Source organism: Cordyceps javanica, chromosome 2, assembly GCF_051103115.1.
Source record: "Cordyceps javanica chromosome 2, complete sequence".
Classification (NCBI taxonomy): Eukaryota; Fungi; Ascomycota; class Sordariomycetes; order Hypocreales; family Cordycipitaceae; genus Cordyceps; species Cordyceps javanica.
In genome coordinates, this window is record NC_139296.1 from 884,644 (window position 1) to 912,314 (window position 27,671).

At 55.7% G+C, this 27,671-nt stretch overlaps 10 protein-coding genes across 10 annotated transcripts; 5 read left to right on the forward strand and 5 right to left on the reverse strand.

Moving 5' to 3' along the window:
* Positions 1–1,009: 1,009 nt before the first annotated feature.
* On the forward strand, positions 1,010–2,947 carry V2A60_002773 (type 2C protein phosphatase PTC6; the record flags this gene model as incomplete). The annotated part of the gene is made up of 1 exon (XM_083254119.1): positions 1,010–2,947. One exon carries the CDS (start codon positions 1,010–1,012, stop codon positions 2,945–2,947), a length of 1,938 nt encoding a protein of 645 aa, XP_083110245.1.
* Positions 2,948–3,392: 445 nt separating this feature from the next.
* On the reverse strand, positions 3,393–5,978 carry V2A60_002774 (heterokaryon incompatibility Het-C; the record flags this gene model as incomplete). Its single annotated transcript, XM_083254120.1, has 5 exons — positions 3,393–4,218; positions 4,266–5,503; positions 5,558–5,718; positions 5,779–5,806; positions 5,859–5,978. The coding sequence occupies 5 exons, from the start codon at positions 5,976–5,978 to the stop codon at positions 3,393–3,395; spliced, it is 2,373 nt and encodes a 790-aa protein (XP_083110246.1).
* Positions 5,979–7,202: 1,224 nt separating this feature from the next.
* V2A60_002775 (fatty acid alpha-hydroxylase) lies at positions 7,203–8,366 on the forward strand (the record flags this gene model as incomplete). Its single annotated transcript, XM_083254121.1, has 2 exons — positions 7,203–7,921; positions 7,976–8,366. 2 exons carry the CDS (start codon positions 7,203–7,205, stop codon positions 8,364–8,366), a joined length of 1,110 nt encoding a protein of 369 aa, XP_083110247.1.
* A 436-nt stretch (positions 8,367–8,802) lies between these two features.
* V2A60_002776 (uncharacterized protein) lies at positions 8,803–10,622 on the forward strand (the record flags this gene model as incomplete). Its single annotated transcript, XM_083254122.1, has 4 exons — positions 8,803–9,431; positions 9,484–9,792; positions 9,845–10,309; positions 10,364–10,622. 4 exons carry the CDS (start codon positions 8,803–8,805, stop codon positions 10,620–10,622), a joined length of 1,662 nt encoding a protein of 553 aa, XP_083110248.1.
* A 981-nt stretch (positions 10,623–11,603) lies between these two features.
* Positions 11,604–14,186, forward strand: V2A60_002777 (uncharacterized protein; the record flags this gene model as incomplete). Its single annotated transcript, XM_083254123.1, has 4 exons — positions 11,604–11,801; positions 11,866–12,264; positions 12,334–13,627; positions 13,732–14,186. 4 exons carry the CDS (start codon positions 11,604–11,606, stop codon positions 14,184–14,186), a joined length of 2,346 nt encoding a protein of 781 aa, XP_083110249.1.
* A 611-nt stretch (positions 14,187–14,797) lies between these two features.
* V2A60_002778 (uncharacterized protein) lies at positions 14,798–15,756 on the reverse strand (the record flags this gene model as incomplete). The annotated part of the gene is made up of 2 exons (XM_083254124.1): positions 14,798–15,669; positions 15,723–15,756. The coding sequence occupies 2 exons, from the start codon at positions 15,754–15,756 to the stop codon at positions 14,798–14,800; spliced, it is 906 nt and encodes a 301-aa protein (XP_083110250.1).
* A 914-nt stretch (positions 15,757–16,670) lies between these two features.
* V2A60_002779 (pyridoxal phosphate-dependent transferase) lies at positions 16,671–18,612 on the reverse strand (the record flags this gene model as incomplete). Its single annotated transcript, XM_083254125.1, has 7 exons — positions 16,671–16,695; positions 16,754–16,984; positions 17,039–17,242; positions 17,293–17,305; positions 17,354–17,717; positions 17,776–18,251; positions 18,519–18,612. 7 exons carry the CDS (start codon positions 18,610–18,612, stop codon positions 16,671–16,673), a joined length of 1,407 nt encoding a protein of 468 aa, XP_083110251.1.
* A 1,836-nt stretch (positions 18,613–20,448) lies between these two features.
* V2A60_002780 (uncharacterized protein) lies at positions 20,449–20,904 on the forward strand (the record flags this gene model as incomplete). Its single annotated transcript, XM_083254126.1, has 1 exon — positions 20,449–20,904. One exon carries the CDS (start codon positions 20,449–20,451, stop codon positions 20,902–20,904), a length of 456 nt encoding a protein of 151 aa, XP_083110252.1.
* Positions 20,905–21,810: 906 nt separating this feature from the next.
* V2A60_002781 (uncharacterized protein) lies at positions 21,811–23,536 on the reverse strand (the record flags this gene model as incomplete). The annotated part of the gene is made up of 2 exons (XM_083254127.1): positions 21,811–22,349; positions 23,257–23,536. The coding sequence occupies 2 exons, from the start codon at positions 23,534–23,536 to the stop codon at positions 21,811–21,813; spliced, it is 819 nt and encodes a 272-aa protein (XP_083110253.1).
* A 2,444-nt stretch (positions 23,537–25,980) lies between these two features.
* V2A60_002782 (FAD-dependent oxidoreductase) lies at positions 25,981–27,258 on the reverse strand (the record flags this gene model as incomplete). The annotated part of the gene is made up of 1 exon (XM_083254128.1): positions 25,981–27,258. One exon carries the CDS (start codon positions 27,256–27,258, stop codon positions 25,981–25,983), a length of 1,278 nt encoding a protein of 425 aa, XP_083110254.1.
* Positions 27,259–27,671: the final 413 nt, after the last annotated feature.

The window sequence follows — 27,671 nt, forward strand, 5'->3', positions numbered from 1 at the left end:
TGAAATGGCTGTGGGGATAGGACTTGAAATCGCCAATACCACAGCACCGGAAGCTTAGACGAGAGAGCCCTGATAGTCCTGATATGTTGAGAGGCGGATAGCAAGGTTCAAATGCAGCCAAGATTGGCGGCGGCGGCGTGGCAGCAGAAACGCAGGTAGATGCCTAATATGGTGTGCTCGGCCGAGCTGGAGCACAGCGGAGGCCAGCACTGGGGCTCTTCTAAAAGTACAGGTAGGTGCCTTAGGTAGGTAGGTAGTGCCAGGTGCGCCCACAGTACTCCGTACAGCAGCCAGCTTTGCCCTGACGGGGCTATCTACTAACCTAGGCAGGTAGCAGTAAGTAGGTGTTGATGAGAACGAAAAGTGCCAGTGTCAACCGTGGCTCATTACTTTTCATCTTTTGGAAAATGGTGTCGAAATCAATTCTTGATAGTAGACTTGTATTAAACAGATTTTTCTGCATCCTTGTCGTCCTTTTCTTCCTCGTATACCAGTACATTTCCCGCGTGGGTTCGTCGCTACTTACTGAGTACAGGCAGGCTGAGGCTTACTACGGCCTGTGGAGCCGCCAAACAACCCCCCACGCCCGCCTATCAATACGCTTTGCGCCGGCCAACAAACTCAACAGATCTAATCTTGCGTCTCCAGTTCAGACTGTCAACTTTCCCTCCGCCTTTCCGTTTAAAGCTCCACTGCCCCCTCACCTCCAGAACGGCCATCCGTGCCTGTCTTTAAAAGCTCGCATCTCGTGAGAATTGGTCTTCTCTCTCGGGGACTCTGCACCTCCTCCGCGCTGTTGTCCCTGCCCCTCGTCGAAGCCGTGAGTGCCAACAATTGGGCACCGCGCCCCGCTAGGCCACCTCAACAACTGACGTCGTGAGACAACAGAGCTGAGCTGCTTTCGCTGCTGCCGGCCAATTCGACTCGACATGCTGGTGGGAGCCCTGCGATAACAGCACTCACCCTCCGCTCCGGATTCGACCAAACAGGAGAAACGGAAATGGCCTCAATGGCGCACAACGTGTGCCGCTTCCCGAATAGGGTCGCCTATCTTTGCGCCGAGTGCGCCAGACTGGTACCGTCGGCGGCAGCCCTGGTGGCTCGCCCGCGGGCTGCGCGAGCCTTTTCGGAGCTGCGCGCCGGAAATTCCAAGCCTGATAAAGATCCAGAGACGGCCGAGCACTCGCACTGGATGTCACCCCCCTCACTGCAACAGCATAATCTGCCATGCCGCCCCTCCCGCCGAGCGTCGCTAGCCGCACCGAGCGAGGCGGCTGCCGCCCAACACCCCGAAGCGAAGCGACGAGGCTTCCACACCTACTTCGTCACCCACCTGCCCTCCTCCTCCATGCATCCAGACGCCAGACGAATAGCAGGCGGCCACAAACTGCCCCGCGACGCCTCCACACCTCACACACCGAGCCCCGGCGCCGGTCCCGCCGTCGCCATCCCCAACCTGTCGGCCCGCGACCTGACCGTGGTGCGCATCCCGCTCCGGAGAGCCAAGCACCACTTTGGATCCGCAAGCTCGCGTGGCAGCCGACCCTACAATGAAGACACCGACCAGGCTGGCATCGTCGACATACCCGCCTTTGCGAAACGCGCGCCCATGAGCATCAAGCAAAAACCTGGCGAGCCGACGCCCGCCGAGAGCCAGTCCGGCGACCCCCAGATATTCTACTTTGGCGTGTTTGACGGTCACGGCGGGACGCAGTGCTCGACCTTTCTCCGCGACGAGCTGCACGGCTACATTGAGGAGGTGTCCAACACGTTTGGCCTCGAGAGCAGCCTGCGCAAGCAAAAGCCCGGCCGCGAGGCAGACGGCGGCGGCGGCCTTCTCACCAAGGAAAAGGCGCTGCGCTCCGTGCCCCTCAAGAAGCCGGAAGAGGTCGAGGACAAGGTCGAGGACCCCGACACGGCCTCGATGCGCCACGCGCCCAAGCACGGGCAGCCGCTGCAGAGCGAGGACGCCGTGCCGGCCAAGCTCCACGACTACCCCAAAGCCGTCCAGCTGGAGCGGGACCTCGTCGCCGAGTACGCCGACACCATCGGCGGCTACTTTCGCCGCTTCAACCCGGAGCACTTTGACCTGTCCGACGACGCATCCCACAACTCGGTCGTGTCCTTTGAGTCGGCCCTCACCTACGCCTTCCTCCGCGCCGACCTCGACTTCGTGTCGGCGCAGGCGCGCAAGGCCGACCCGGACGACCTGCGCGTGTCCGACTCGCCCGTCAACAGCGACGAGATCCTCGGCGCGCCCCACGCCACGCCCTCGGGCCACGGCATCGGCGGCGCCACCCGCTTCAAGGGCGGCTCGACTGCCTCCGTCGCCCTCATCTCCACGCCGACCCCGGCCCCCTTCTGGCACCCGGCCGCCCAGTCGACCCTCCTCGTCGCCCACGTCGGCGACAGCCGCGTCCTCCTCTGCGATACCGCCACCGGCCTACCCCGGCCCCTCACCTCGGACCACCACCCCAGCACCCCGACCGAGAGCCGCCGGCTCCGCCGCTACGCCCCTGCCGGCTCCATGGTCTCAGGAGACAGCTTCGGCGAGGAGCGCATTGCCGGCCTCGCCAACAGCCGCGCCTTTGGCGACATCCGGAGCAAGCGCATCGGCGTCTCCGCCGAGCCCGAGGTCACCCGCGTCGAGCTCGGCCCCGCCCAGTACGCCTTCCTCGTCCTCATGTCCGACGGCGTCTGCGGCACCCTCTCCGACCAGGAGATTGTCGACATCGTCAAGGAGGCCAAGACCCCCGAGCAGGGCGCTCGCGCCGTCGTCGACTACGCCACCGAGGTCTCCGACGACGGCGACAACGCCACCTGCCAGGTCGTCCGCCTCGGCGGCTGGGAGCGCCGCTCCGAGGGCGGCCTCGGCCCCATCGGCACAAAGGAGGTCCGCGACATTCGCCGCAAGGAAGCTCTGGATCCGCGGCGCGGGAAGCGGTGAGAGAAACGTGCACACGCTACAGACGACAAAACAAGAAACAGAAACCAATGGAAGCGTAGCGAGCGAGCTATTGGAGGAGAAAGATAACAACGGAGCGTTAGGGTCATGCTCGAGGTGTTTCCGCAGTTGTGAGACCAACAACAAACACCCTCATGTTCGACAATGCATTCGTCGACCATGGCTCAAATTCTTTCCACAGGACCATTTTTGCATCACCATCATTAGAAATCCAGGCATTTTATATAGATCTCCTTGTCTCATAAATACGAGCTTTTTTACTAGAATTGAACTTTTCGATGGACCAGTATCCCCTAGTAAGGATGATCTGCATCAGTGCGTTGCTCTGCCCTCTCCAAAAACTCCATTCACCACTCCCCGAGCGTTTTGCCAGCGCTACATGCCCCATAATCTAAATCTCAAAGTGAACGAAAGAGCGGTACCTCGTCTAGTAACGAGGTCCTTGGCCAGGGTACTGGTTCCACGAACCAGGCGGACCTTGGCCGGGAGGAGGCTGCTGTCCGTACGGCGGGTACTGTTGTTGCTGTGGGGGGCCGCCATAGCCGGGGCCGGGAGGGCCGCCCGGGCCAGGTCCGTAACCACCTCCACCGTAGCCAGGGCCACCGTAGCCCTGGGGAGCAGGCGGCGCCGGGCCACCCCATTGACCTCCGGGAGGACCGTGAGAAGGAGCGCTACCATATCCAGGCCCGCCACCATAACCGCCTTGCTGAGGAGGGGGCGGCCCCTGGCTATATCCAGAGTAGTACTGGCCAGGGTTAGGAGGCGGCTGGTTGTATCCACCTGAAGGCCCGGATGTCGGCTGGCTGTAGTTGTATCCGTCTGAGGGAGGGGGACGACTTGTCGGCGGTGCAGGCGAGTGCGACATGTAGTTTTCACTGGCATTTCCGTCACTTCCTTGAATCGACGCCAAGTCTCGCGTCTGAATTTCAGACCAGAGAGAGCCAGCAACCTTGCCATGGCCGGCGTGCGCCGCATCCAAACCACCTCCACAAGAGTGAATGTCGCGCTTCCCACTTCCGCCCTGTTGATTCAGAATATGGTTCTTGCCAGTTTTGACAGAATCCGAGGACAAGAGACGATCAAGTTCATGACGGCGAGGGTGCTCATCGGCCCATTTTCGGACAGTTTTGAACATGTCTCGATGAATCTCAATGTTTTCATCACGAAGGGCAGGGTGATGTAAGGCGCGAAGAATATCGTTGGTAACTTCGTCGGTAGGCACGCCAATATTGTCCCAAGCAAAAAGAATGCGACTGAGATCGTTAACATATATAGTTTGGGAAGGTGGCACGAAACTTACGGAACTGCATACTGCAGACAGGTTGCAGCGACGCGGCCAGCACAGGAGTTGAGGACATTAGTAAAATGATCTTTCGACAGCATTGAGTGAGTGGGATCCGAGCAACGAGGATTGTCCCATGGCTCCAGCTGAGACTTGGAGCTGGCCGAAATGATGCCTGAGGAGCCGTCTTTGAGCACCTTGGATACTTGGTTGATGATGGGACGGATAAAGGGGGCCAGCAGTCCAAGCACAAAAGCGGTTAGAGTTTCGCTAATGTGTTCAAGAAGCTTCTCAAGACCAGGAATCTTGGCAATCCCTCGGCTGATGGTCTTGACAATTCTGTCTCTGAACTGAAGAATCGGGTAAATTTGCCTAGCAGTCTTGACAGGATCAAAGTCGGGGCTCATGCCCGGGACGATGTTGGTGTTTCCTTCGGCCCTAGCTCGATCCATACCGCGGTCCATGGATCGGTTTTGCTGTTCCTGCGCCTCAGACATGGCCTGGAGCTCTCTAGCTTGGGCAGCAAACCCATCTCCTTCGCCGGGGAGCTTTGAGACCAAAGAGATGAAATCGGTTGGCGCAGAGACACCGAGAAAACCGCGATCACTCGAGCCACCCCCGCCATTTCTGGCAGCTTCAGCGTTCTTCAGAGCAACGTCGACCTCGTCGACCTCTGATTGGGTGAAGTGATCATTAGCCTCTCCAATGACGGAGTGAAGGAAATCGACACCACCGAATGTTCCAGTAACGATGGGATAGATTCTCTTGCCGCGAACGTTGATCTCGGCTTGGGTGCCACAGTGTGGGAAGACATTGTGGTGACCCAATTCTCGAAGAGCAAGCTCACAGTAATTACTGTGCGCACTATAGTCTTCCAGACAATGCAACGCCTGACCAAGGCATCTGAGAGCTTCGCAAAGGTTCTCTTCTTTCCCTTTGCCCTTGTCGCCGTTGGTATAGATGCGACCAAAGTGAATGCAGCGAGCGATGCTGAATCGCAGATAGCCGGCGCTTGTTGCCCAGTCACCTTTCTCGTTCTTGATGTAGTTTTTCATGCCAGTCTCCATATCGATCTCGGTTTCGACAGGGCGTACAGGTCCTCTGAGGCGTGGGTCCAGCGTGCGAGCATCGACGCCTTCGGCATAGCCAAGAGGATTGTCAATGTGCTCTTCGGGTCGGTAGCAGCCAAGACGCTCCTCGGTGACCTCGAATTCGTCGGTAGCGTATCCATGAGCCATGAAAGACAGAACCCACACCTGATTTATAATGTCAGAGCTCCATCATACGAACGACAGGGTGGGAACCAATACAAGAATGCGAATAGTGGCGCCGTTGACGCCCTTGAGACTGCCAACATCGACGGCCTGCGAGTAATCACGGAGCCAGTTGCCAAAGTAGACGCGTTTGACGTTCATGGAACTCCATTTCTTGCCGTGCAAGAAAGCAAGGCTTGTGAGCATGTCCTCAATATCTGGTCAGGTTAGCTAACGTATTGTCACGTCGCGAGGCACGAGTGCGGGGCTAAACCAACCTCCATGTCGCCAGTTAAAGCCTTCAACCTGTGCTACGGTAAGGATAATGCACTTTAATCATATGGTAATGATGACCAACCTGAGCAATGGAAGGGATATTCCCTGCGCCGAATGCGGCGACCTTGCCGGGCAAGTAGGCCAGACAGACAACGGCCACCACTAGGATGAATGTACCCCGCGAAAGCCCGAATGACGACATGGTGGGGGTTGCAGAATAAACGGAGCTGTGTTGCTTGAGCTAAGAGCTCGTTTGAGGAGAGGTATCAAAAATTCAAATGAAAGTAGATGGTATCCTGAGCGAAACGGCGTAAAGAGGTATTGTGTTGAAGATCTCGCACGACAACCAAAGCAGGTGACAGTGGTGGTAAGTATGTAGGTGGGGTTGAGAGAAGCTTGCTGGAAGAGGTCAGATGCAAAATGTGGCTGGTGAGGCAACCTGCCAACCTGTTTGCCTGCGTCCAACGTCTGGTGGACGCGCTTTATTAGCCCAGCCTGCGCCACTCCCTACTTTTAGGTACCTTAGTATGTTGGCAGCCACCATGGCGCAGCACTGTGGCATGTAGGTGAGGGCTGCAGATGAGCTGTTGCCTTTAGGTATTCGCCGAGACAAGAAAGATGTTACCATTTACGGATTGCAGACAGCTACACTTGAAAAAATCAGGCAGAGACGGGGGCTTGCTGCAACATCCTAATTTCGCCTATTTGATAACTACTGGTAGTGCTCATGAGCCTGTGTCTTACTGCGGTGAACATGACGAACATGGAGAAACCTACGCTTCCCGCCATACCTACTCAATAGCCGTGTGCTTGTTTGATGTGCCTGATTTTTTTCCCTCCTCAGAATCCCCGTTTTCGAGCCACGCGTCCATTTTTTCTGCAAAGCAGGCCTCTCGGAAGGTCGGGATGATTTGGACCACAAACACCCGACCCAACCAGCCATGATGAGGTTACAGGGTGCAGATGCGCCCATGTCAAATCCTACAGCATCCTCCCAGGGGGGCCAGGCCAATAAGGAATGCGCTATAAGGATTCCCCTGCCCCTAAAAGGCGGGGCAAGGTCAGTCGCGACTGGCCTGACTGTGGCCGCCAAAGGGACAACAAGTAACGCCACCAGCACTCTTCGGCATCCGCTAACACCGGCTGCGATTAGTTAAGGGGCCCTGGCCACTTATTCCCATCTTTAATTTTGGCACCAAACACTCGCTATCCTAAAATCCTTCCTCTTCACGACATCTCTGGCCTACGCGCAAATCGCTTCGTTTTCCTTTGCATGACTGGTTATTCAAGTTCAACCCTATAGTTCTGCTCAGACAGCCTTTTCTGGCCAACAGCGACAGCTTGAGCGCACTACCACCTCTGTCGCGAATCCTTCGCAGGTACCCGGCCCTCCCGATAATATTCCCGATTACCCGATCGCCGCAAGATGCCATCCAGAATTCTTCCCACCTTTTCGCGCGCCGAAGTTGAATCGCATAGCTCTGCCGACTCATGCTATGTTACCATCGGCAGCAAAGTTTACGATGTTACCGACTTCGCCGATGACCACCCAGGCGGGAGCAGCCTTGTCCTTGAATACGCGGGCAAGGACATCGGCGACATCTTAAAGGACCCTACATCCCATGAACACTCCGAGGCCGCCTACGATGTTTTGGATGATTCACTTGTTGGCTTCGTTACTGAAAAGAGTGTCCCCAACGGCACTACCAATGGATCTGCCACTATCGAGAAGAACACCCCATACGTCCATCCCCGTACCGGCATGTCTTGCGAGGAGGATCTCAGCAGGGACACCGACGTCAGCCTTGATTACAAGAAACACAAGTTCTTGGATCTCAGCAAGCCCCTTCTTCTCCAAGTGTGGAATGGCGGCTTCACCAAGGATTTCTACCTCGACCAGGTTCATCGCCCGCGCCACTACAAGGGTGGCGAGTCGGCCCCTTTGTTCGGAAACTTCCTTGAACCCTTTAGCAAGACCCCATGGTGGGCAGTTCCATTGATTTGGTTGCCTTGTGTTGCGTGGGGACTTACCAAAGCAGCCGAGGGCCTCCCTGTCCCGTATGTTGCTGCATACTGGATATTTGGCGTCATGCTCTGGACTCTCATTGAGTACGGCATGCACCGCTTCCTCTTCCATCTTGATGGGTATGTACTATCCATTCAGTCATCTTTCTCGGCATATTACTAACGCTACCCAAGCTGGCTCCCCGACAACCGCGTCTTCATCACCCTCCACTTCCTGCTCCACGGCATTCACCACTACCTGCCCATGGACAAGTACCGACTTGTTATGCCACCAACCCTATTCGTCGTTCTTGCGACCCCTTTCTGGCACCTGTCACGTACTGTCTTTTCATACAACTGGTATGCTGCTGTTGCTGTTTACTGTGGTGGAATTTTTGGCTACATCTGCTACGATCTCACCCACTACTTCCTCCACCATGAGAACCTTCCTCTGTGGTACAAGCAACTCAAGAAATACCACCTCGCGCACCACTTTCTCGATTACGAGCTCGGTTTCGGTGTCACCAGCAAGTTCTGGGATACCATTTTCGGGACCGAGCTGACGACTCCCATCAAGACCAAGTAAATGACCTTTGGATGCTTTGCGAGGAGGCCAAGGAAGCGAGCGGAGTAACAGGTGTAGCTGCTGGGCAGATTGAAAACCTACGACATGATTGAAAGAGCGTCAAAAATTGCGAATGAATGATTTTTCTTCATTACACTAATTAATTGTAACTTATTTTAATACACTTTAATTTGCTCATGCGTTTACTTGCCTTGCTTTTCTGTGCTCCTCAGCTGCCCCGCCTGATTTCTTTGTTGCTGCCTACCTGCCCTTCTTGGCGGCCGACAGGCTGGCACGCGTTCACGTGACCTTTCCCCGACCCAAATTTCGCCGCCTCTGTTGCCCGACCTCCCCCCAACAGCACTTTGATTGCTGGAACCAGTCTCGAGTCTACCGAGGTCGTGATACTGTATAAGTGCCTGAAATAATTATTAGCGGTGTATCGAAATTTCAAAAAATGGCCAGCTTAGACGTTGAAGCCTTGCTCGACGCCACTGCAAAGAGCGCAGAGGAGTCCCATGCCAGGCCATCTGCTGAGGATGCTTCCAGAAATGAGCGATCGGACCGCAGAGATTCTGACCGTGACCGAGACCGAGACCGCGACCGTGACCGAGATCACGATCGCCGCCGAAGAGATCGCCGCGATGCCAGCCCGCTGAACAGAAGCCGACGAGGAACTCCCGATGAGGGCACACCGCGGAGTGACGCCGGCAGCCATCGAAGCCGGCGCCGTAGCCGGAGCCGTGATGATGACCGCCGTTCACGACGCAACCGAGACGGCGACTACTACCGCAGTGGCCGAGGCCGTTCACGTTCCCGCTCGCCGCGCCGTCACAACCGCCGGGATGATCGCGATAGAGATCGTCGCGATCGTGATCGCCATTACCGAAGCCGCGATGATGACCCGCGCGACAAGCGAGACGCTACGCCTGCGCTCAATGAAGATGAAAGGGACAGAAGAACAGTATTTGTACAACAACTTGCAGCTCGGCTGCGGAGTCGTGAGTTGAAAGCGTTCTTCGAAAAAGTTGGTCCTGTCACGGAAGCACAGATCGTTAAAGATCGCATTAGTGGGCGATCAAAGGGGTAAGCTGACGAGCACTATCACTCAAAGAACTACAATACTAATGTATCCCAGCGTCGGCTATGTCGAGTTCAAGGACGAAGACTCGGTGGCCACTGCCCTTCAGCTTACTGGACAGAAACTACTAGGTATACCTGTCATCGTTCAAGTAACGGAAGCAGAGAAGAATCGTCAGGCCCGCACTACGGAATCTGGCGGCTCTCACCCCAACCACGTCCCGTTCCATCGCCTATATGTCGGAAACATTCACTTCAATGTCACCGAGCAAGATCTACAGGCTGTTTTCGACCCATTCGGAGAACTGGAATTCGTTCAGCTTCAGAAGGATGAAAGCAACCGCAGCCGCGGCTACGGCTTTGTTCAGTACGTTTCTCCTCCTAACTAGGCCCACCCTTCGTCTCTAACAATTGTCTAGGTTCCGCGATGCGGGCCAGGCTCGTGAAGCCTTGGAAAAGATGAATGGCTTTGACTTGGCCGGCCGTCCTATCCGAGTTGGCCTCGGCAACGATAAGTTTACCCCTGAGAGCACTGCCAACATGTTACAGAGATTTTCGGGCCAGAACTCCAACCAACAGGGCTCCGCCTTTTCAGGATCCGGTGGTCGCGGAGGACAGAATTCCAACTTCGATCGAGCCGGCGCGCGAGATAGTGAGAAGACGGGCGGCGCTAGCGCCCTGGATGACACCGATGTTGGCGGTGTCAATTTTAATAACTATAGTCGCGATGCGTTGATGCGCAAACTTGCCCGAACCGACGAGTCGAACAAGGGCTCTGACGAGAGGCCGGTGTTGAAACCTAGAACCGAGACGAAGCCACTCCCCATGAACGTCAACACTGCCAGCCGTTGTGTTGTCCTCCACAACATGTTCGATCCCGATGAGTATGTTGATGTAACAATCCCTCTAACACTGAACATTTCTAACAAGATCCACAGGGAGGAAGGCGATGACTGGGTCAAGGAGCTCGAAGACGATGTGCGCCAGGAAGCCGAGGAGAAATACGGTCATGTTGTACACATTTCCGTGGACCCCAATACCAAGGGTGATATCTACCTAAAATTCGACAAGGTTCAAGGTGGTGAGAACGCTATTCGCGGCCTCAACGGCAGATACTTTGGTGGACGCATGATCGACGCGTCGCCTGTTGTAGACGCAGTCTACAGCAGCTTGTTCTCTCGCACCCGGGCTTTCTAAATGCTAATCTTGAGCTCCGCGATATTCTTATTTCACTATAGGATCCGACAACGAGAGGCGCGCTAAACATACACTCGTCCCAACGGAGCCCAAGCTATTTGCGTCTCACGACTGGCATCTACATCGCTTGCACCATGGGCGATTAAGAGCCACCAGTTCCACCTTCAGAATCCGCTCTTGCATCATTAGCCCGAGCAAACAGGTTTTACACTTGCCTCGCCCTAGTCTCCCGTACTGATTTATATGCCCTAGGACAGCCAAATCAGGCTCCTACCCGACAGGAGTCACGATAGGCATTCCCTGGTAAAAAGTCTTTATGAAATTGGATGCTCCTTGCCTTGTATCTATAAAATAATCTATCAGTAGCAGATTTGTTCTAAACCCGTTTGCTTCCGTGTCTTCTGTATGCCCTCGTGCCTGTGAGCGAAAATTAATATCAAAGTTCGCGGGAAAGTCATTTTCTGCGCTTTACCACTACTGCATCTATTGATGGCAGCCTCTTTGTGTCGTTTGTTAGCGGGTCGGTCTGAGAATAACAGTTGTAGGGAAGAGGTGCGAGACCCGTTTGCCCTCGCGTTCTTTTGACAGTTTTGATGTTCACATTCTCCTGTGGTTCCCTCTCACTTGGCACCAGCTGCATTCACTCGGCCTCGCATGCTAAACTGTCGGAAGATGACTCGCTTCGCTTCCCATGACATGAAGGCGCTTCCCGCTCCTTCATTCACGCATTTTCGCGCCACTCAGCTTTCGCCTTCTCATGACGAGGGGCATGTGCAGCTCAGTCATACCGTCGTTTCATTCTCGGTCAATATCCCTCCTCACAGCTTGTCATTTATATTGCGATTTGTGCCAGTGATCTACGGAACGGACATACCACCACGCTGAAGATGAGAACGTGTGTTTGCTACGCCTTGCCCGTGTAAAGCAACCGCGCTTCAAGTTACTGCCCCATCTGCCCATCGTTTGGTGAGTAGCGGCATTATGAGCATAACTGGATCGACCGCGATCGGCTCAGAACACGAATCCCGAGTCGACGGGGGCATGGTAAGGCCGGCCTCGCAAGTTGGCGACGACATTGCGACACAAGGATCCGTCGGCACCATGCTCTCCATGAACTTCTCGACGCCGCTCGCCGGTCCGGCGCGTTCTGAGAAGATAAAGCAAATGTCCAAAAATCATGTGAGATAAATCTCAAGATACGCCTTTGCTCTAGATTACCGTGGTCGCTGACTCGTGACCGTAGGCTGCATTCGAAAAGTCGCGCGCGATGCAGCAAATCCTCGTCAAGATCCAGCAGTCGCTGCGCCGGATGCCAGGCGTGTCGTCGGCCGAGTCCTCTGAGATTGTGGTGCAGCTGCAAGAGGTTGGACAGACCATCAGCCGCGAGACGAGCGATCTCGTCAACGCTGTCATGAACCTGACGCTCGATCAGGAAGACACGGACAAGGCCGTCGCGCGCATGAGCATTGAGGCAAACATTGCCAAGGCCAGAATAGATGACCAGTGTAATACCATACAAAAGTTGGAAGCGCAGCTGAAGAGTGACACATACAGCAAGGCTCAGAGTAGCCAGAACGTTGAGCAGAGCTCGACTGGCAGCAAGACTACCCAGAGCCACGAGGACAAAAACGAGCTGATCGAGGTCAGTCAGTATGATGCTGAGCCTTGCTCTCCGCTGTCAAAGAAATCGCCCTGCTGAACAGATTCACAGGCTCTACAAGAGACGAACAAGCACCTTGAGGAGCAAGTCAACGGTCGTCGCTCCCTTTGGGTCATGAAGCACCCGGACGAGCAGTCCCTCGCGCGCGCCATCGAGACACTTCGGGACTCTGCGGAAGGCTTCCCCGTTGCCCAAGGCGCGCTCATTTCCCTCCGCCAGAACATCAACCGAGCCAACAGCGGCAACAGCGCCGGCGACCTGCGCCAGGACTATGGCCGGCCCGCCGAGCTGGATCATGACATGGCCTCGCCCGACTTTCACGCACGACCGTCGGCGGCGCAGCTGCCCATCGGCAGCCTACGCGGCGCGACCGGTGCGCCTCCTCGTGCGCCTTCGACGGCTCCATATGCTGCTCCGCGTCGAAGCAACCACGCTTCGGCCTCTGCCGCGTGGGACCAGCATCCTCCGCCGCCGCCGCTACCCACCTCCTCGCGCGGCGTACCGTCCTCTATGGGCGGTGCCGGCACCAGCAGCTTTGCCATCTCATCCTTCAGCCGTGGTGGCTCCAGTGGCCGCAAGACGGTGGTGCCGGCGACGGCGCAGAACAGCTCGCACTTCAGCCCCAGTGCCGCCGAGTTCTATCCCTGGAACCCGTCCTCTGGTGATCACGGCAACGGAGGCAGACGCCACGCGTCTACTTCTTTCAGCAACGGCGCTGCCAATGCCAGTGGTGCGCCCAACTCTAGCAGCAACACGCGCGACTATTATCCTCGTACCCCGACTGCCGCGTCCCGCGGCCGTTACGGTCGCCTCCAGGAAGCTCCGCCGTCCGCTGGCTCTGACACTGGCGGCGGCGTGAGCCTCGGCGGAAGCAGCACTAACATGGCGAGTCGTAGCAGCAGCAGCTTGATCCCTGCGCCTCCCCTGCCGCCGCCGCCGCCGCCGCCGCCTCCCCCAGCGCCGGCCCCGTTCATCGCGCCCCTGGTACACATGAACGAGCGGTCGATGGCGGCATGGCACGACGGCATCATGGAATTCTACGCCGTAATCCGGGCGTTTGTCGAGCGGCACGCCAGCCAGCCGGACCACGCGTCGTCGATGAAGATGAGCTCGACGGGACTCTGGCCCATCCTGCTGGCAACGTACCACCCGCTGTCGCCGGCCGAGGCCGCGTCGTACCTCGAGTACCACCTGCGCAACGAGAACTCCAAGGCCTGCCTCGTCACACGCGTCATGATTGACTACATTGTCAACCGCGTGTGGACGCCTGCCGCGTGGAGCGGCGCCGACGATGAGTCGACCTATTCGCTCATGGAGCTGGAGCGAGATATGGAGAGAATGCTAGGTGCGTTCTCTTGATTTTATGTTTTCCCTTCAATTCTTTTTCTTCTGCCTTTTTTCCCCCTTCATATGGCTGATATTTGTGCTTGTCTGTTTCCGTGTGTCTAGGCCAACCGTCCGCCTTCCGCCAACCTTTGCTCGACAGGCAGGCGGCCATCATCGACGCGATCCTCGCCCGGGAGCAGGACTCGTCCTTCCACAAGGCCAAGGTGGACGAGATGACGGGTACGCTGCTCGCCAACCTGCAGCCGCTGCTCAACCGCCTGGCCAACCCGGCCGACGCCTACCGTGACATGGCGCAGGTGGCCGAGCACGCGTGGGAGCTGTCGTCGCGCATCCTCACGTCACGCCTCACGTTCGACTTTCGCTTCCCCGAGATTGGCAGCCGCTTCTCGAGCCAGTCGATGCTGCCCATCTGGCCTCGCATGGATCCCTTTGAGCTGCAGGCCAAACACTGGCGCGTGGCGCTCGTCACCACGCCCGTCATTACGTGCCGCAACGACACAGGCACCAACATTTCGGCGCATTCGGTGTCTCTGGCTGACGTCTTTTGCATGCATTGAAACGTCAGACCAGATGCGGCAGCTATGGGGAGGTTTCTTGTCTTTTCTGCTCCATGTTTCTTTGCTTTTTTTTTTTGTGTTCTCCGTATTTGTGTTTTCCTCTTTCCTTCATTCTTCATGCTATTAGTCTCTCTCCGGTTTACATGACAAAAAAAGGAGCTTGTGGTTATGCAAAAGTGCAATGCGAGTGGAATTAAGTTTATGGAGCTATTTTTACGAAAAGCGACAACATGTTCTTTGGGGGGCTGACTGGGGAGAGAATTGGGACTGTTGCTTCGAGATCTTCTTTACCTTTTATATCATGAAACAGCGAAAACGCGGCGAAATAGATTATGAGCCACATTTTCTATGGAGTATAAAAAGACATTTGGTCAGGGAAGAATTCGCGCACAAAAGGATCAAGATAAGATATAGGCTGAGATTTTTTTATCAATGAACAAGGCAATTTCCCTCTATCTAGGCCAGTCTATAATACAGAAAAGAACAACGCCACTACGACCCTAGCGGCCAACCGAACCCGATGAACTGGATGGCGACCCAGACATGGTTGAGCGAAAGCCAAACCAGCCAGCCCGCCGCTTGATTCAGCTCAGCGCGTCTTGGCGGGGTTTTTAGGCGCCGGACATGGGCGTCCAGTCCAGCCGCTTGACCACGGCGCCGAGGACGACCTTGAGAATGTCATCCGCGGTCAGGGTCTGCTTCCGCGTGTGGCTCCAGCTCGAGGCGTCGACGATGTCGCGGTACCCGGCGGCGGGCTGGTCCGCCAGGCAATTGTCGAGCGACTGCAGCGCCTCGCGGGCGCGGGCGTCGCAGCCGACCTGGAAGAACTGCACGCCGAGCTGCGACATGGGCGCGCCGAGGTCGGTGAGGCGGCGCGCGACGTGGGCGAGCACGCCGGTCGGGTCGTCCGTCGGGCAGCCGTCGGTGATGACGATGACGTTGAGGGGCTTGATGAGGCCGCCGGCCGCCCGCTGGCTCTCGAAGACGCGCATGTAGCTGCCGAGGATGGCATCGAGGCGCTCGCCGGTCGGCGTGCAGCCCCACGGCCCGCCCACCTCGTGGAAGAGGGCCGTCACCTGCTCGGGGTCGCGGATGCCGTAGTAGCCGCCGGGGGCGCGGGCCGAGGGCGGCAGCGCCCTCCCGGGCTTCTGGTGGTTGAGGAAGTAGATGTCGATGCCGTCGGCGTCGCGGGCCGTGCAGATGGGCACCACGGCGCGTAGCACGTCGGCGACCTCGGTCCAGCGCGACTTCTGGGACCCGGGGAACGACGGCTCGGCCATGGAACCCGAGTCGTCAATCAGGAATACCGTGTCAAAGTTGCAAAGAAACGCAAATGGGTCGTTGTCGCCGCCGCCGCTGCCGTGTGTTGTGGCGCCGCTAGAGGGGCCGGGTTCCGGAGCCGCCGTGTAAGCGGGCGGGGGGTCGTCGCATGCAGCACCAGCACCATCATCCTGTCCGGGTGCGCCCTTTTCAGCAGAGGCCTCTTGAAAGATGGTCAGCGATATTCTGCGGCGGATTATGGATCTTTCTACTTACTTTTCCCCAGTGCCGACCGATAGAAAGAGCTCATTTTGAAAGGCATAATGGGTGGTGAATTGTGGTGTTGGTGGTAACGGTGGCAGCAGTGGGAGAGTGAAGGATGCCTAGGTGAGATGGGTTGAAGTGAGTCTTATATATAAGGGAAAGGATGCCTGGAGAATGTCAAGTCCTGGCGTTTTCTTGTGTCTCTGTTTGTTTTTGATAATAGTATCACATTGCACAGACGCAAGAAGAGTTTCTTTATATGTCGTGAGTTGGGCAAAACAGCCTTTCTACCCCCAGCGTGTGTAACTTTGGGTCGCCTTTTTCACAGCCTCTCTCTACGCGCCCGACGCAGGCCATCACATAGCAGCCATCATAGCTACACTGATATCGGCATCTCCTACATGAAGCACCAATGTGATGGTGATTAGCTTTACTTTCCTTTGTTCGGTGCCCGTTTGCCGAAGGCTTGACGCTGCATTGGTGGCTACTGGTACTGATAGAGGTGTGCGCCACAGCCCCCGGCCCCCGCCCCCTTGCACAGCCACCAACAAGGCTCTGTCTGTCTGCAACCCCCCTTCGTAGTCAGAGATCTCCGTTGTGCCTTGCGACTGCGTCTACCATGGGTTTCAGGACTTTCCCTCCTGGTATCATGTAGCGTTCCTGCAGGATCCTACGTTTCTCAGTCTGCCCTATTTCCGCCTTGCTAGGACGGCCAGCTGACCGTCTCGCGGGGTCCGGCAGATCGACAGCGTTTTTACAGTTGAGGTGTGGGTCACGAACTGTAATATGTAGTGGGCAATGAGGCTTCTATTGCCGAAAGAATTCATTTTCAGCCTTCATATACCTGAACATCACCGAGAAAATAGGAGCTATTCATGCTCAAAATATGCACTACTTTGTTCCATACACTCGTGATCAGAGGTGCTATCGAGTCATCATCTGCACTGCCTGCCACACGGTCTAGGACGACGCCTGCTTCTTGAACCTGCAAATTGTTGTTAGCTGCGGAAAGCTAGGGGTACACTTAGGGCTACAAGGCATACTTGTTGACCACTTTTTCGATGCTGTCCAGGCCCTTTGTAAGAACATCCATTCTAGGACCGTACGAGAATCGCACAAAGTGATGGCAGGGCGAGTCAAACAGGTCACGGCGACGTGAGGGGTTTAGATCAAAGAAGATGCCGGGCACGACAATGACCTTTTCTTCCAAGCAGGCCTGGAAGAAGTTGAGGCCGTCAGAGATGGCCTCGGGCAGACCCTCCAGGTTCAGCCAGCTGCGCCGGTTAGTACACGGCTGCGTTTTCGGCTGGTGTTGGTGAAGAGCTTACAGGTAAAAAGTAGAGTCGGGGACGTATTTGATGACAAAGCCCATTTCGCGGAGGCGCTTGACAACAAAGTCGCGCTTGTCACGGAAGTGGCGCTGTAGGTGCACCATTTCCTCCTGAACAAGCTTGGGTTCAAGGAACTGCACAGCAGCCTCCTGGAAGGCGTGATTGGCACCACCATCAAGGTAGCTGCCGCAAGAGCCGATACTTGAAAGAGTTAGCATCATTTGACAGGTAGAGAGGTTGGGGTAACCAACGCGCTAATGTATTCTACGTTCTGTTAGCCAATATTCTAGCAAGTCGCGAGGCTATACATACCCTTGGGGCCAATGATCCATGCGATTCTCCAGCCTGGGAGTCGGAACCGCTTGGTAAGGCCATCAATGATCAGGACATCATCCTCGTCGACGTCCTCGACATTCTCGGCGGCAGAGATGGTGGTTCCGTCGCAGTTGCTGGTGTAGTTGTAGCCAGAGTAAAACTCGTCGCTGATAAAAGTGGCACGTCCACGGCAGATGTCCTGAATTTCGGCAAGCTCGGGGTTGGCGACAACACGACCGGTAGGATTTCGAGGGTTGGAGGTGAGAATGACAGAGGTACCACGAGAGATTTCCTCTGCAATCTTGTCGGGGTGGATATGGTAGCCATCCTCCTCGGAGAGGGGGACGGGAATGGCAGCAAACTAAACTTGTCAGCACGGCTGTTCGTGGTCAAGTGCAGCGCGACACTGGGCGGCGTACGTTCTTGAACAGGCTCAGCATTTCATTATAAGCCGTGTAGTCGGGCAGGAAAAAGGACAGGTACGAGGTGCCAAGGACGGCGGCGATGCGGATCAGACCGGCGCGGCCACCGGGGACAATGGCAACATTCTCCCAGGTGTACTGGCTTTCCTTGCCCTTGCGGTGAGCCTCGTTGTAAAGGTTGGCAACAGCCTCGCGGAGTGGCTTGATGCCGGCAGTGGGGCCGTACTCGCGGGCCGCCATGGAAATGTCGATGGTGTTAGGACGAGGGAAGCAGCCAGCAATATCGTCTTCGACTTCGGGGGCACCTTGACCAAGATTGGCCCATTCTTCGGGGTGTTCGGTGAAGCCATATTCGCAGGCGCGCTCGGTACACCAGACGACACCGGTCGAGGCGCGACTGGCGTCGAGGCCAGCGTGGGGCATGTGGCCTTCGTGGGCATTACGGAATTGCCGGTGAACTTTGGACTGAACCTCTGTTTGTGACAGGATTAGTATTCGATTGCGGCAGAATTTTGCTGCATTAGGATATATATCGGAAGTTTATCGGTGATAGCTCGTTTCGTATCGGATTGCCGCGCACTGTTGGGTTGGGCTGGAGCTTTGGCGGGGTAAGGGTAGGTAGCTTGTTGAAGGCAATAGACCGCGGGGAAGCCGGACAGCAACGTCGCCCTCTAGGAACAGGCCGCTTGCAAGACGGACAAAGCAAAAAAAAGGAAAAAAGAAAGAAAAAAGCAACCCACCGTTGGATCCGGGCTCAGCATTAGAAAAGCGTCTGGCCATGGGCTTGGGAGCGCCAGTGTGGCGGTTAAAAGAGAACTTGCGGCCGCTAAACATGATTGATTTGGTTGCGCGTGTATGAGTGAGGTGTTGGATGATGCGACGTCAGTGTTGAAGGGCACTGTGGTGAGAGAGAAATAAGCAGGAATTGCGATGGCGTCAGGGATGCACAATGACGAAGAAGGAGAGCAGTTGAGGAGAGAAATCAGAAGAAATGCGAGGATGGGAGCAGTGTGAGGAAGAGGAGGGGAATCGAGTCATGAAAGAAATGAGAGAAAAAAAAGAAGCGCGCTGATGAGGGTCCAATTGAGGATGCCAGTCTGGGGAGGGCGGTCTGTTTTATTTAGTTGTATTTTGGTTTTATTTGCTCGTTTTTATTTTATTTTATTTTGGGTCGACAGAGTGGCTGCCAGCTGCCAACTGCCAACTGCGAGGCCTCAGAACCAAAAACGTCAGCTGCCAACCATCTGACCAGTGATGCCCCTCGTCTCCGCCATGCCTTGTTCTCGTCTTCACGGCAGCCTACCTATCTACTTACTTAACTAGGTACCTACCTTGATCATCAGTCCTCCCTTCTGGCTCTCTCACCTCCAATTCACATGCACACACTGGCGATCCAGCCCAGTCAACCGCATACGCAATCCAAACAAAGCATCGGGAATTCGGCACGCCGACCAGCGCTGATGTCCGCGTTGGACAGTGAGGATCCATCAAAACCATTTCAAGACGAGAGAGGGGCGCACCAAGAGGGCCAAACAAATGGGGGCGAGCATTGAGCACCGAGGACACCGCATCGCACCAATCAATCAGAAGTCAACTTACAAAACACGCGCAAAGTATGTACAAGCCTTCCCGGTGCGCAATCCACTTCAAAGTGACCAGCACGCCGCAATTTGGCCGGCAAAATAACGCATCTTGGTCCAGGCGCTGAACAAATACCGTTGATTCGGTGACGGAACTGGGCCTCGTCCTCCCTGCTACGCCTGGCCTGCCAGCCTAAAAGTGCTGATCGCCCATCCACGGGCCGCTCCCTCATGCCTGGGGTGCATACACGGCAACTCCGGACACGACGAAACTCTTCCCAGTCTCGTAAAAGCGGCTGAGACTATACAACAATACTCAGTACCCTTGACGCTATCTTGGGCCAATCCGGAAATTGGTCACGCTTCTATTACTTGAGGCATTAAATAAATCGTGGCAAGACCGCCTCGCAAACAGAAACAGTACACCGAGAGCTCCAAATGGGGAGCTCCATCCGACCTTTGTTTAGACGTTGTCTCTCACCTGCGGCCTCTCATCTTAGCACAAACACTCCGATGCGGCTTTGTACGAAAGAAACAAAGCAGAGCCTGTCGCCATACGATGTCATGCCTCAGAAAGAAAAACCACGCCGTTGCACGGCCTTGAGCCTGGCGCATCAGCTTCCATGTTGTTGTAGAAATCGTGCAGGCCGTCCCCCGACTTGCTCCACAGTAAAGGTCTCACCAGGCGACATCGCATCGGATGAATGACAGCATTGTTGGCCCACGGTAGTCTTACAAAGCTGTCGGAAAACAAAAAGGGCAACGTATTCTCTCAAGTACGACGTTGCACCAAGTGCCAAATCTTTCAGCTCTGCGCCTTTATCCATTAGCATGCACCTACTTCGGAAACGGGTTCGCTGATGTTGTCTCCCCTGTCGTCCCTCCACCTGTCAGGACCCTGGCTGCCGAAGCATCGAGACACCTAACCCACCCGTCGCCAAAATCGCCAAGCTACAGGAAAAAAAATTGCTTCGTCACAGCCTCAGTTACCCTTGACATCACATCCACGAGCAACACAACGTAAGCCTCGCATCACAATTTCCAGTCAATCCCAAGCTGCAACGTAATATAGAGCATTATAACCCTTTCAATGCGCCGCGCCGCGCTCGCAACGCTCGCAGGGCACTCGTTGCGTCACCATTCGTGTCGTCCAGCACCCGTCCTCTACCGCCGCGCCTTGGCCTCTCACCGCGCCTTCTCCATGTCCGGTAACACACAATACTCGTCGTCATCATCCAAGGACGACGCCACGGCCCCCGCCACGGACCGACAGAAGCAGCAGGGCCTGCCTGCACCTGGCGAGGGCACACCCATTACACTCGACGTCAGCGGCGACGGCTCCACGGTCAAGCTCTCCGAACTGGGCCCGCTTGTCGTCAACGTCGACGGTACCGTCGCGCGCATATCCAACTGGAAGGAGATGACAGATGCAGAGCGCGAGACAACGGTGCGCATGGTGGGGAGGCGCAACAAGCAGCGCCTGGAAGCTCTCAAGAAGAGCAAGGCGGCGGAGGAGGAGGGGAGGGGGGAGAGTGGCGCGCAATGAACCGTGTAACTGAAGGGGCTCAAAATGTATCCAACTTGTTGCATACGTGAGGCCATACGCGAGGCATGCATGAGAGGGCATGTATATGTGTAAGTTGAAGAGTGCCTGCCCGTCGCAATGAGCGGGTGCATGACGTTACCGTGGGAGAGAGAGAGAGATGTCGTTTGTGATCATGTACTGTGCTACATACTAAGTGTACGTTGAGAAATTATTTATTCAGCACATTTGCCACTTTTTCAAGTCTTGGGATTCAGAAAAAAAAAGAAAAAGGTTTCCAAGCCAGAGAAAAAGAGTACGGATACGACGAGTACCTCTATAGAAGTTTGATTCGTTGAAACAGAGAAGCGCTGTACATATGAGTCGAAAATTAACAAGATAAAAGAATAGTCAATCATTAACGCATAGTTCATCTAGAAACGTGTCTCACAACTGCCAACCAGAGTTTATAATCATGATTGTCCCACAGTTTGTCCAAAATAAAAAAAACATAGAGCCCGGGGGACCGCCCGCTGCTCAGTCCCGCTCCCCATTCCCATGCTATACCTGATGGCCGCCCTTGGTCATTCTCATGCGCCGACGAGATTCAAGCTTCGTCGAGAGTAAAATCAATCAAAAAGAAAATCACTAACCCTTGCCCATATATAAAAAGAAACAGAAAAGTAACAGAAAAAAAAAGACGGAATAAACAAAAGAGATTGGTAAGATTGCGAAAGGGGACAGTATCCACCGAGAGTGAGAAGCCCAGCCACACAATCAATGACTACCAACATGAAAACGCCAGCTTTCTTCCTTGTAGTCAAGGTTCAAAGCATTCCAACTTTTTTGTTCTGCAGCCTTGGTCCAATGGACTTGGCATGCTTGCACATTCATGCAGGAATATGCAAGCAGCTATGCAAGTTTGCAAAGCTACCGCTCGTCCTTGATGGCGGCGGCGGCGGTAGTGCTCGACCCGGCGGACTTGTTGAGCTTGGTGCCAGCCTGCTTGGTAAACTCCTTCCAGAGAGCGGCAATGTCCTCGTTGCCCTCGTTCTTCTCGACGAGCAGGTTCTTGAGCCACTTGTTCTCGGTCTCGAGCTGAGCGACCTTGTTCTCGAGATCCGTCACCTTGGACTGCATCTCCTTGGCCGACTTTTCGAGAGCCTGCTCACGCTGCTTCTTCTTGATGCGGAAGCGGGCGCTGGCGGCGGTGTTGCGGCGACGCTTGTCCTCCTCGGCAGCGACGCGCGAAGCCTCCTCAAAGTGCATGGCCTGAGCCTGAGGAGCAATGGGCTCGGCCTTGTGCTTGACCTCGGCAGGGCGGGCGGCAGCGGCGTGATACTGGGGGTTCTGGTGAGGCAACTGGGCGGCGCCATGGTTGGGCTGCAGAGGCGGGAAGTTGTGGTTGGCTTCGGCAAAGGTGTTCATCTGGGGCGCATATGTGTTGTTGAACTCATAGGCGAATTCGTCTATAATTGGCAGGGGCCGTGTTAGTCAACTGCTGGAATCTGGGGCGCGTAGCATTGTGCTGCCGTATGGGCCAAGCACCGAAGCTGCAAAGTGAAAAGAAATCCTGAAGCTCAGAGTACAATGGAAGCACCGAAGCTACCAAGTACAAGGGAAGCCCGAGGAAACAAGGAAAAAGAACAAGAGCAGCCAAGAAAAGACGAGTAGGATAGAGGCAAGGGGGGATTATGCAAGAGGATAGATGGCAGGCAGACCGAGGGAAAGAGATATAAAAAGGAAGGCGACAGCAAAGATGACGACCTAACCTTATCAAAGGTCCCTCGATCTGCGTTGCTGGCGACCCGAGGCCGTGCGGCGCAGGACAGATTTGGGTGCATCGACTGAGGGGCGCCGGCATCACGAGATATTGCACCATCGGTCCCGCCATTTGTAAGCCTCCAGGCTCCCCAGGCGGGCCCCACTTGGGGTGCTGCAGAGAGGCTCTCTCTAGAGAGGCTCCGGCTCCTGAGAGGCTGGATGTGCCAGCTGGCAGTCCCAACAAGGGCAGGCTGCAAACTGCCATGTCGCAATTTGCAAGGAGGCGGGGATATTGTGCCAGAGGTACAGATGCAGGCAGACCAGGTATAAGCTGATGCGGGAGAGGCAAGGTGGAGAGGGGTCGAATGGCGAACCGGTTCAGCGAGTCTGTCTACCCTTGGATTTCTCTGATTGACTGGCACACTAACAGTCGTTGCGAGACAGTACCCCCTCCCCCAGAGGGTGGGCAAGTAGACAAACCTTAACCGAGGCTGAAAAGGCGAACATGGAACGCAAATGTAGGGTACAAATGGACAAGGGGCAGGAAAGTAAGTTGGAGGGGGACAAGTTGAAAATAAAAAGATGAAAGAGGAAAAGAAGTAGTAGACGTACTGGGGATGAAGTCCAAGTTGGGCATGTCACCCATGACGGAGGGAGCAGCGCTCACATCGTCGGAGGAGGGTGTAGAGTGGGCAACCTCCTTGACGGGCTGGGCCTGGAAGTCGGTGTTTTGGCCCGTCTCAAAGTCGAAGAATTCCGTGTTGGTGAAGAGAGCCAGGTCGCCCTCCATGTTGAAGTTTTCGTCGACGGAGCCCTCTTGAGGAGAGATGGTGTTGAGGTCGCGGAGGTAGTGCGACACGTTGGGGGCGTGTCGGCCGTTGTAATTGGACATTTTTGGCGATTTTGTCAAGGACTAGTCTGATGATGGCCGTAAATGTTTTTTTTCCCGATTGATTCTCGATGAACTTTTGGCGATTCAAGGCGTCAATCACGTAGTCGGTGGTCTCTCCAGTCCGTAAACGTTGTTCCTTTTCGCAATGTGGTGGGCGCACACGAAGCGAAAAAAAGAATATAAATTTAGGTCGGTCGCAAACCTCTTTGGTGTAGAGACGGATCAAGAGACTTTTAAAAAAAAGATCGAAAAGGATTATTTCCGTCAAAGCAATGTCGTCGGATGCCGTCAGTATCGGTTGTCGGTGGAGAGAGATGATGAAGAAGAAGAAGGAGAAGCGTTCGTGGATTGTTTGCGGAGAGGGAAAAGGCAAACGCGGGGCGGAATGGTGGTGGATGGTGGTGGAGAGGCAGGTCAAGGTTATTGAATGAGTCTTTTGCGGATTTTTTTCGCTCGCCGAGGGGCTCCGATACCGTCTTGATGGGAGCAGGAGAGCGAGGTAAGTACTTGCCTGCATGCGTAGGTACCAGTCGGCAGGGGATAGGGTGTGTAGGTACCTAGGTCGGTACGTTGGTACATGGGAACTCAGAGTTGGGTACTTAGGTTACTTATAGGTTCTGGCAAAATACTTATAGGGACTCCGTGAGGCGCGAGGGGGCGCTGAAAGCAACCAAAACAGCATTACCGAGGGGGGGCCACAGTGAGAGATGGGTAGCGAGTGGGTACTTGCTGCTCCGTACTCAGTACCGAAGCCGAGCAACCAAGGAACCTGCAAACAGCAGCACGTAGGGGGGTTGAGGGGGCTGCACTGAGTAAAGGTGTCCTGTGGTGTCCTGTGGTGGGGAGTCTGGTAAGTATGGAGTACTTGGCGGGTATGTACTCCGTATTGTGGGCGAGACAATTAAAACAGCCTTAATATTTATAATTATTTTATTACTGAGTACCATCATTTTTTTTGGTCTTGCTCTGAACTTGGTCTATTTCTCTTTTTTTTTTCTTCTTTCCTTTTTACATGGTTTCGCGACGTCCCGAGACACCATGGCCGCCCAGTGGCAAGGAGGCGCCAGGGGAGGGACAAGCATCCAGGCAGGCAGGCAGGCAGGCAGAGAGGCTGAAGCGGCAGAGCCAGAGCAAAAGACAATAAAAATAAAATAAAAATACTTGGGGGGTCCAAGGTAACTTTGGTGATTGGACATGTTGAGCCTCCAACGCCACGGCCAGACCAAGTGGGGGAGTGCAAATCGTCGTCTGGTGCTGCTTAGCAATCATCATCAGCATGCTTCCAAGTTCCCACACAACCTGGCAGTGTGGCAGTCTGGCAGACTGGCGCTGCAACATGGCTGCGGAGCTGAGCTTAAATGCAAAAACTCGACCAATCAAGCTCATTCCACCCGCCTGCATCATCTTATCTTTACCAATCACGAGCCTTGCATGCCTTGGTCCGCCCTGCCCTTCTACTGCTACATACGCCCTTTGGAGCCCCCATCCGGACCATCCCCTTATCTTGCTTGATGAGTCTCGAGTCTGCACGGCGCTCTACTCAGTAAACTCCGAGCACGTGCCAGCCACCGGGCGCCGTGCAGGAACCTCTTGTTCGTCTTTCCGCTCTTCCGTGTTTCCGCCCGCTCTTCTTTGACTCTCTCTTTGTCTGTCCGTCTCTCTCTCTTCCCCAATCCGTTCGTCGGCTCCGGGTTTACACGACCAGGGCAACCCATACAACCAACCAGAACCTGGCAACCGAGGCCACAACAGACCATCATGGGCTGTCACACTGTCTCTTTGTTACCAGCTTGCCGTACTCACACTTAATGCTAAGCACATGGCACTTAAGTCCTCCGTAGAGCCCGAATAAACTAGGACCCCTCAGTGCCCCCCTACTTACTCCCAGCCTGCTGCCTAGCTAATAAACCCCGCCAGTGTCATCGAACAGCCTTTCTTTTTCCATTTTGAAATGGTTGCCATCCAGTCTCAACGCCATCATGACGTGATTCATCGGCACTACCAATTGCAGCTATCCGACCCCAAGGCACTACCGGTCTCTTGCTGCACTATTGGTCTATTACGCCGCCCCTTCCCAAGCTGCATCAAACTATCAAACTATCAAAAAAAAAGTTATAAAAAATACATCTCACCAGCAAGGGAACCATGTGTGAAGTCTTGAACCTACGTAGCATTTTCGGCCCCCCCGCAAGTAACCAGGGGCCCGGGAGGGGCGGCGACATGTTCGAGTCCAGAGCATGGCTTTGCTCTAGAAAATGTTACCAAATAGAAATGTCTTGGATGATTTCGCCTAATGAGACAAGAAAAAGAAAAAAAGGGAAGAGACAAAGAAACGCAATAATATAAATTACTTATAGTACACAAATTGTTTAATGGCACACACCAAGTTCTACAGCTGCTCGTCGAGACCCCTTGAGACCCCTACTGGTACCGACTAGTAATTACTACTCCCACGCCAGCCTGGTCGTCTCCTCGTCAATGTGAATGCCAAACTGCCTGCTGGCCAGCCCGTAGCTCTGCGCCACGGCCTCGCTGCCGTAGACGCGCATCTCCTCCTCGTAGTCAGCCGTGAGCCCGTCGCGGATCCTCCAGCCACCACCACCGCCACCACCACCCGCCGCCGCCGCCGCCTCGCCGATGAGGCGGCCCAGCAGCGCCGCGTCGCGGAGCGCCGTGTTGGCCCCGAGCCCGCCCGCCGGCGTCATGCTGTGCGCCGCGTCGCCAATGACCGTCACCCGCGGCTCGTTGGGCCACCGCGGCACGCCCGACGGCGTCGAGCAGGTGATTTTCCAAAACGCAGCCTCCTCGTCCCGCATCGCCTCCACCAGCGCCCGGAACCGCGGGTGCCAGCCCCGCGTCAGGTCCCGCGCCATCGACGCCGCCGCCGCGCCCACGATGCTGTAGTCGTCGTTGGGCGCGCGGATCGTCCCCGGCCGCGCCGTCATGGTCCAGCCCAAGTCGTCGTCGTCGTCGTCGTCGTCGTCATCGTCCTTGGCCTGCTCCCCCTGCTCCCCCTTCTCCTTCTCCACCTCCGCCTTGGGCCGCACGTTGGTGATGATGCTCACGCCGTCCGGTCCGCGCAGCGCAAAGACGCCCTCGCCCAGCCCGTCAAACGCCGCCCTCGGCGCCTGCCCGTGGATGCCCCGCGCGCCCGTGTCGTACGTCTTGAGGCGCCCGCCCGACACCTGCCGCGCAATCTTGGAGTGGATGCCGTCGCCGCCGACGAGCAGCGCGCCCTCGTCCGACCGCGACCCGTCGGCGAAGACGGCGCGCACGCCCCTGCCCCCGTCCGTCAGCTCGTAGCCCGTCACCTTGCTGTTCCACCGGATGTGGCCCTCGAGGCCCGTCGCCAGCACCCGCCGCATGTCGCCCCGCGCCATGCCCACCACCTTGCCGCCCCGCGACGACAGGCCGCTGCCGCCCACCGTCAGCGTCTCTCCCTCGGCCGTCTCGCCCGTCACGGCGTCGAGCACGGAGAAGCCGGCGCCGCCCGTCTTGCCGCTCCGCCGCCAGAACAGATCCCACAGCTCCGGGCTCAGCACCGACTCCACGGCGTCCAGGCCCTCGGCCGACAGCCGCAGCCGGTACCCCTGCGCGCGGAAGATGAACGAGGCGTCCCGCTCAAAGATCTGAAATGGGATACCGGACCGGAGCAGGGACTGGCCGAGCAGCAGAGACGATAGGCCGCCGCCCGAGATGAGAATTGGCTTTGGGTCTGCCATGGCGTAGATATGTGTGTGTGTGTGTGTGTGTGTGTGTGTGAATGTGTGGGTGGTTGGTACAATCACTCGATTATTTGTGTATTGAATTTCACTAAAAAAGAGAGGATTTGAGTATTTAATGTTCTTGTTTTTTTGGCGCATTTACATCGCGCCGGCAAAGGATAGATCTTGACTAGATTTATGTTTTCCAATACCCCGGATCCGTCCCGAAAGGCGAGGGCCGATGCATAAAGCTTAATTGTAAGCAGCCGCGCGGGACGGAGCCATAATTGTAAGCCAGTGCACGCATACTGGGTACGTCCGTCTACTGCCTCGGAAGCCACTTTTTGTCATTTTTTATTTTATTTTTTTCGCTCGGCGCTACTCCGATACAAACCTCCGATTACAAAGCCAACGTAGCGCCCGCTCAACCA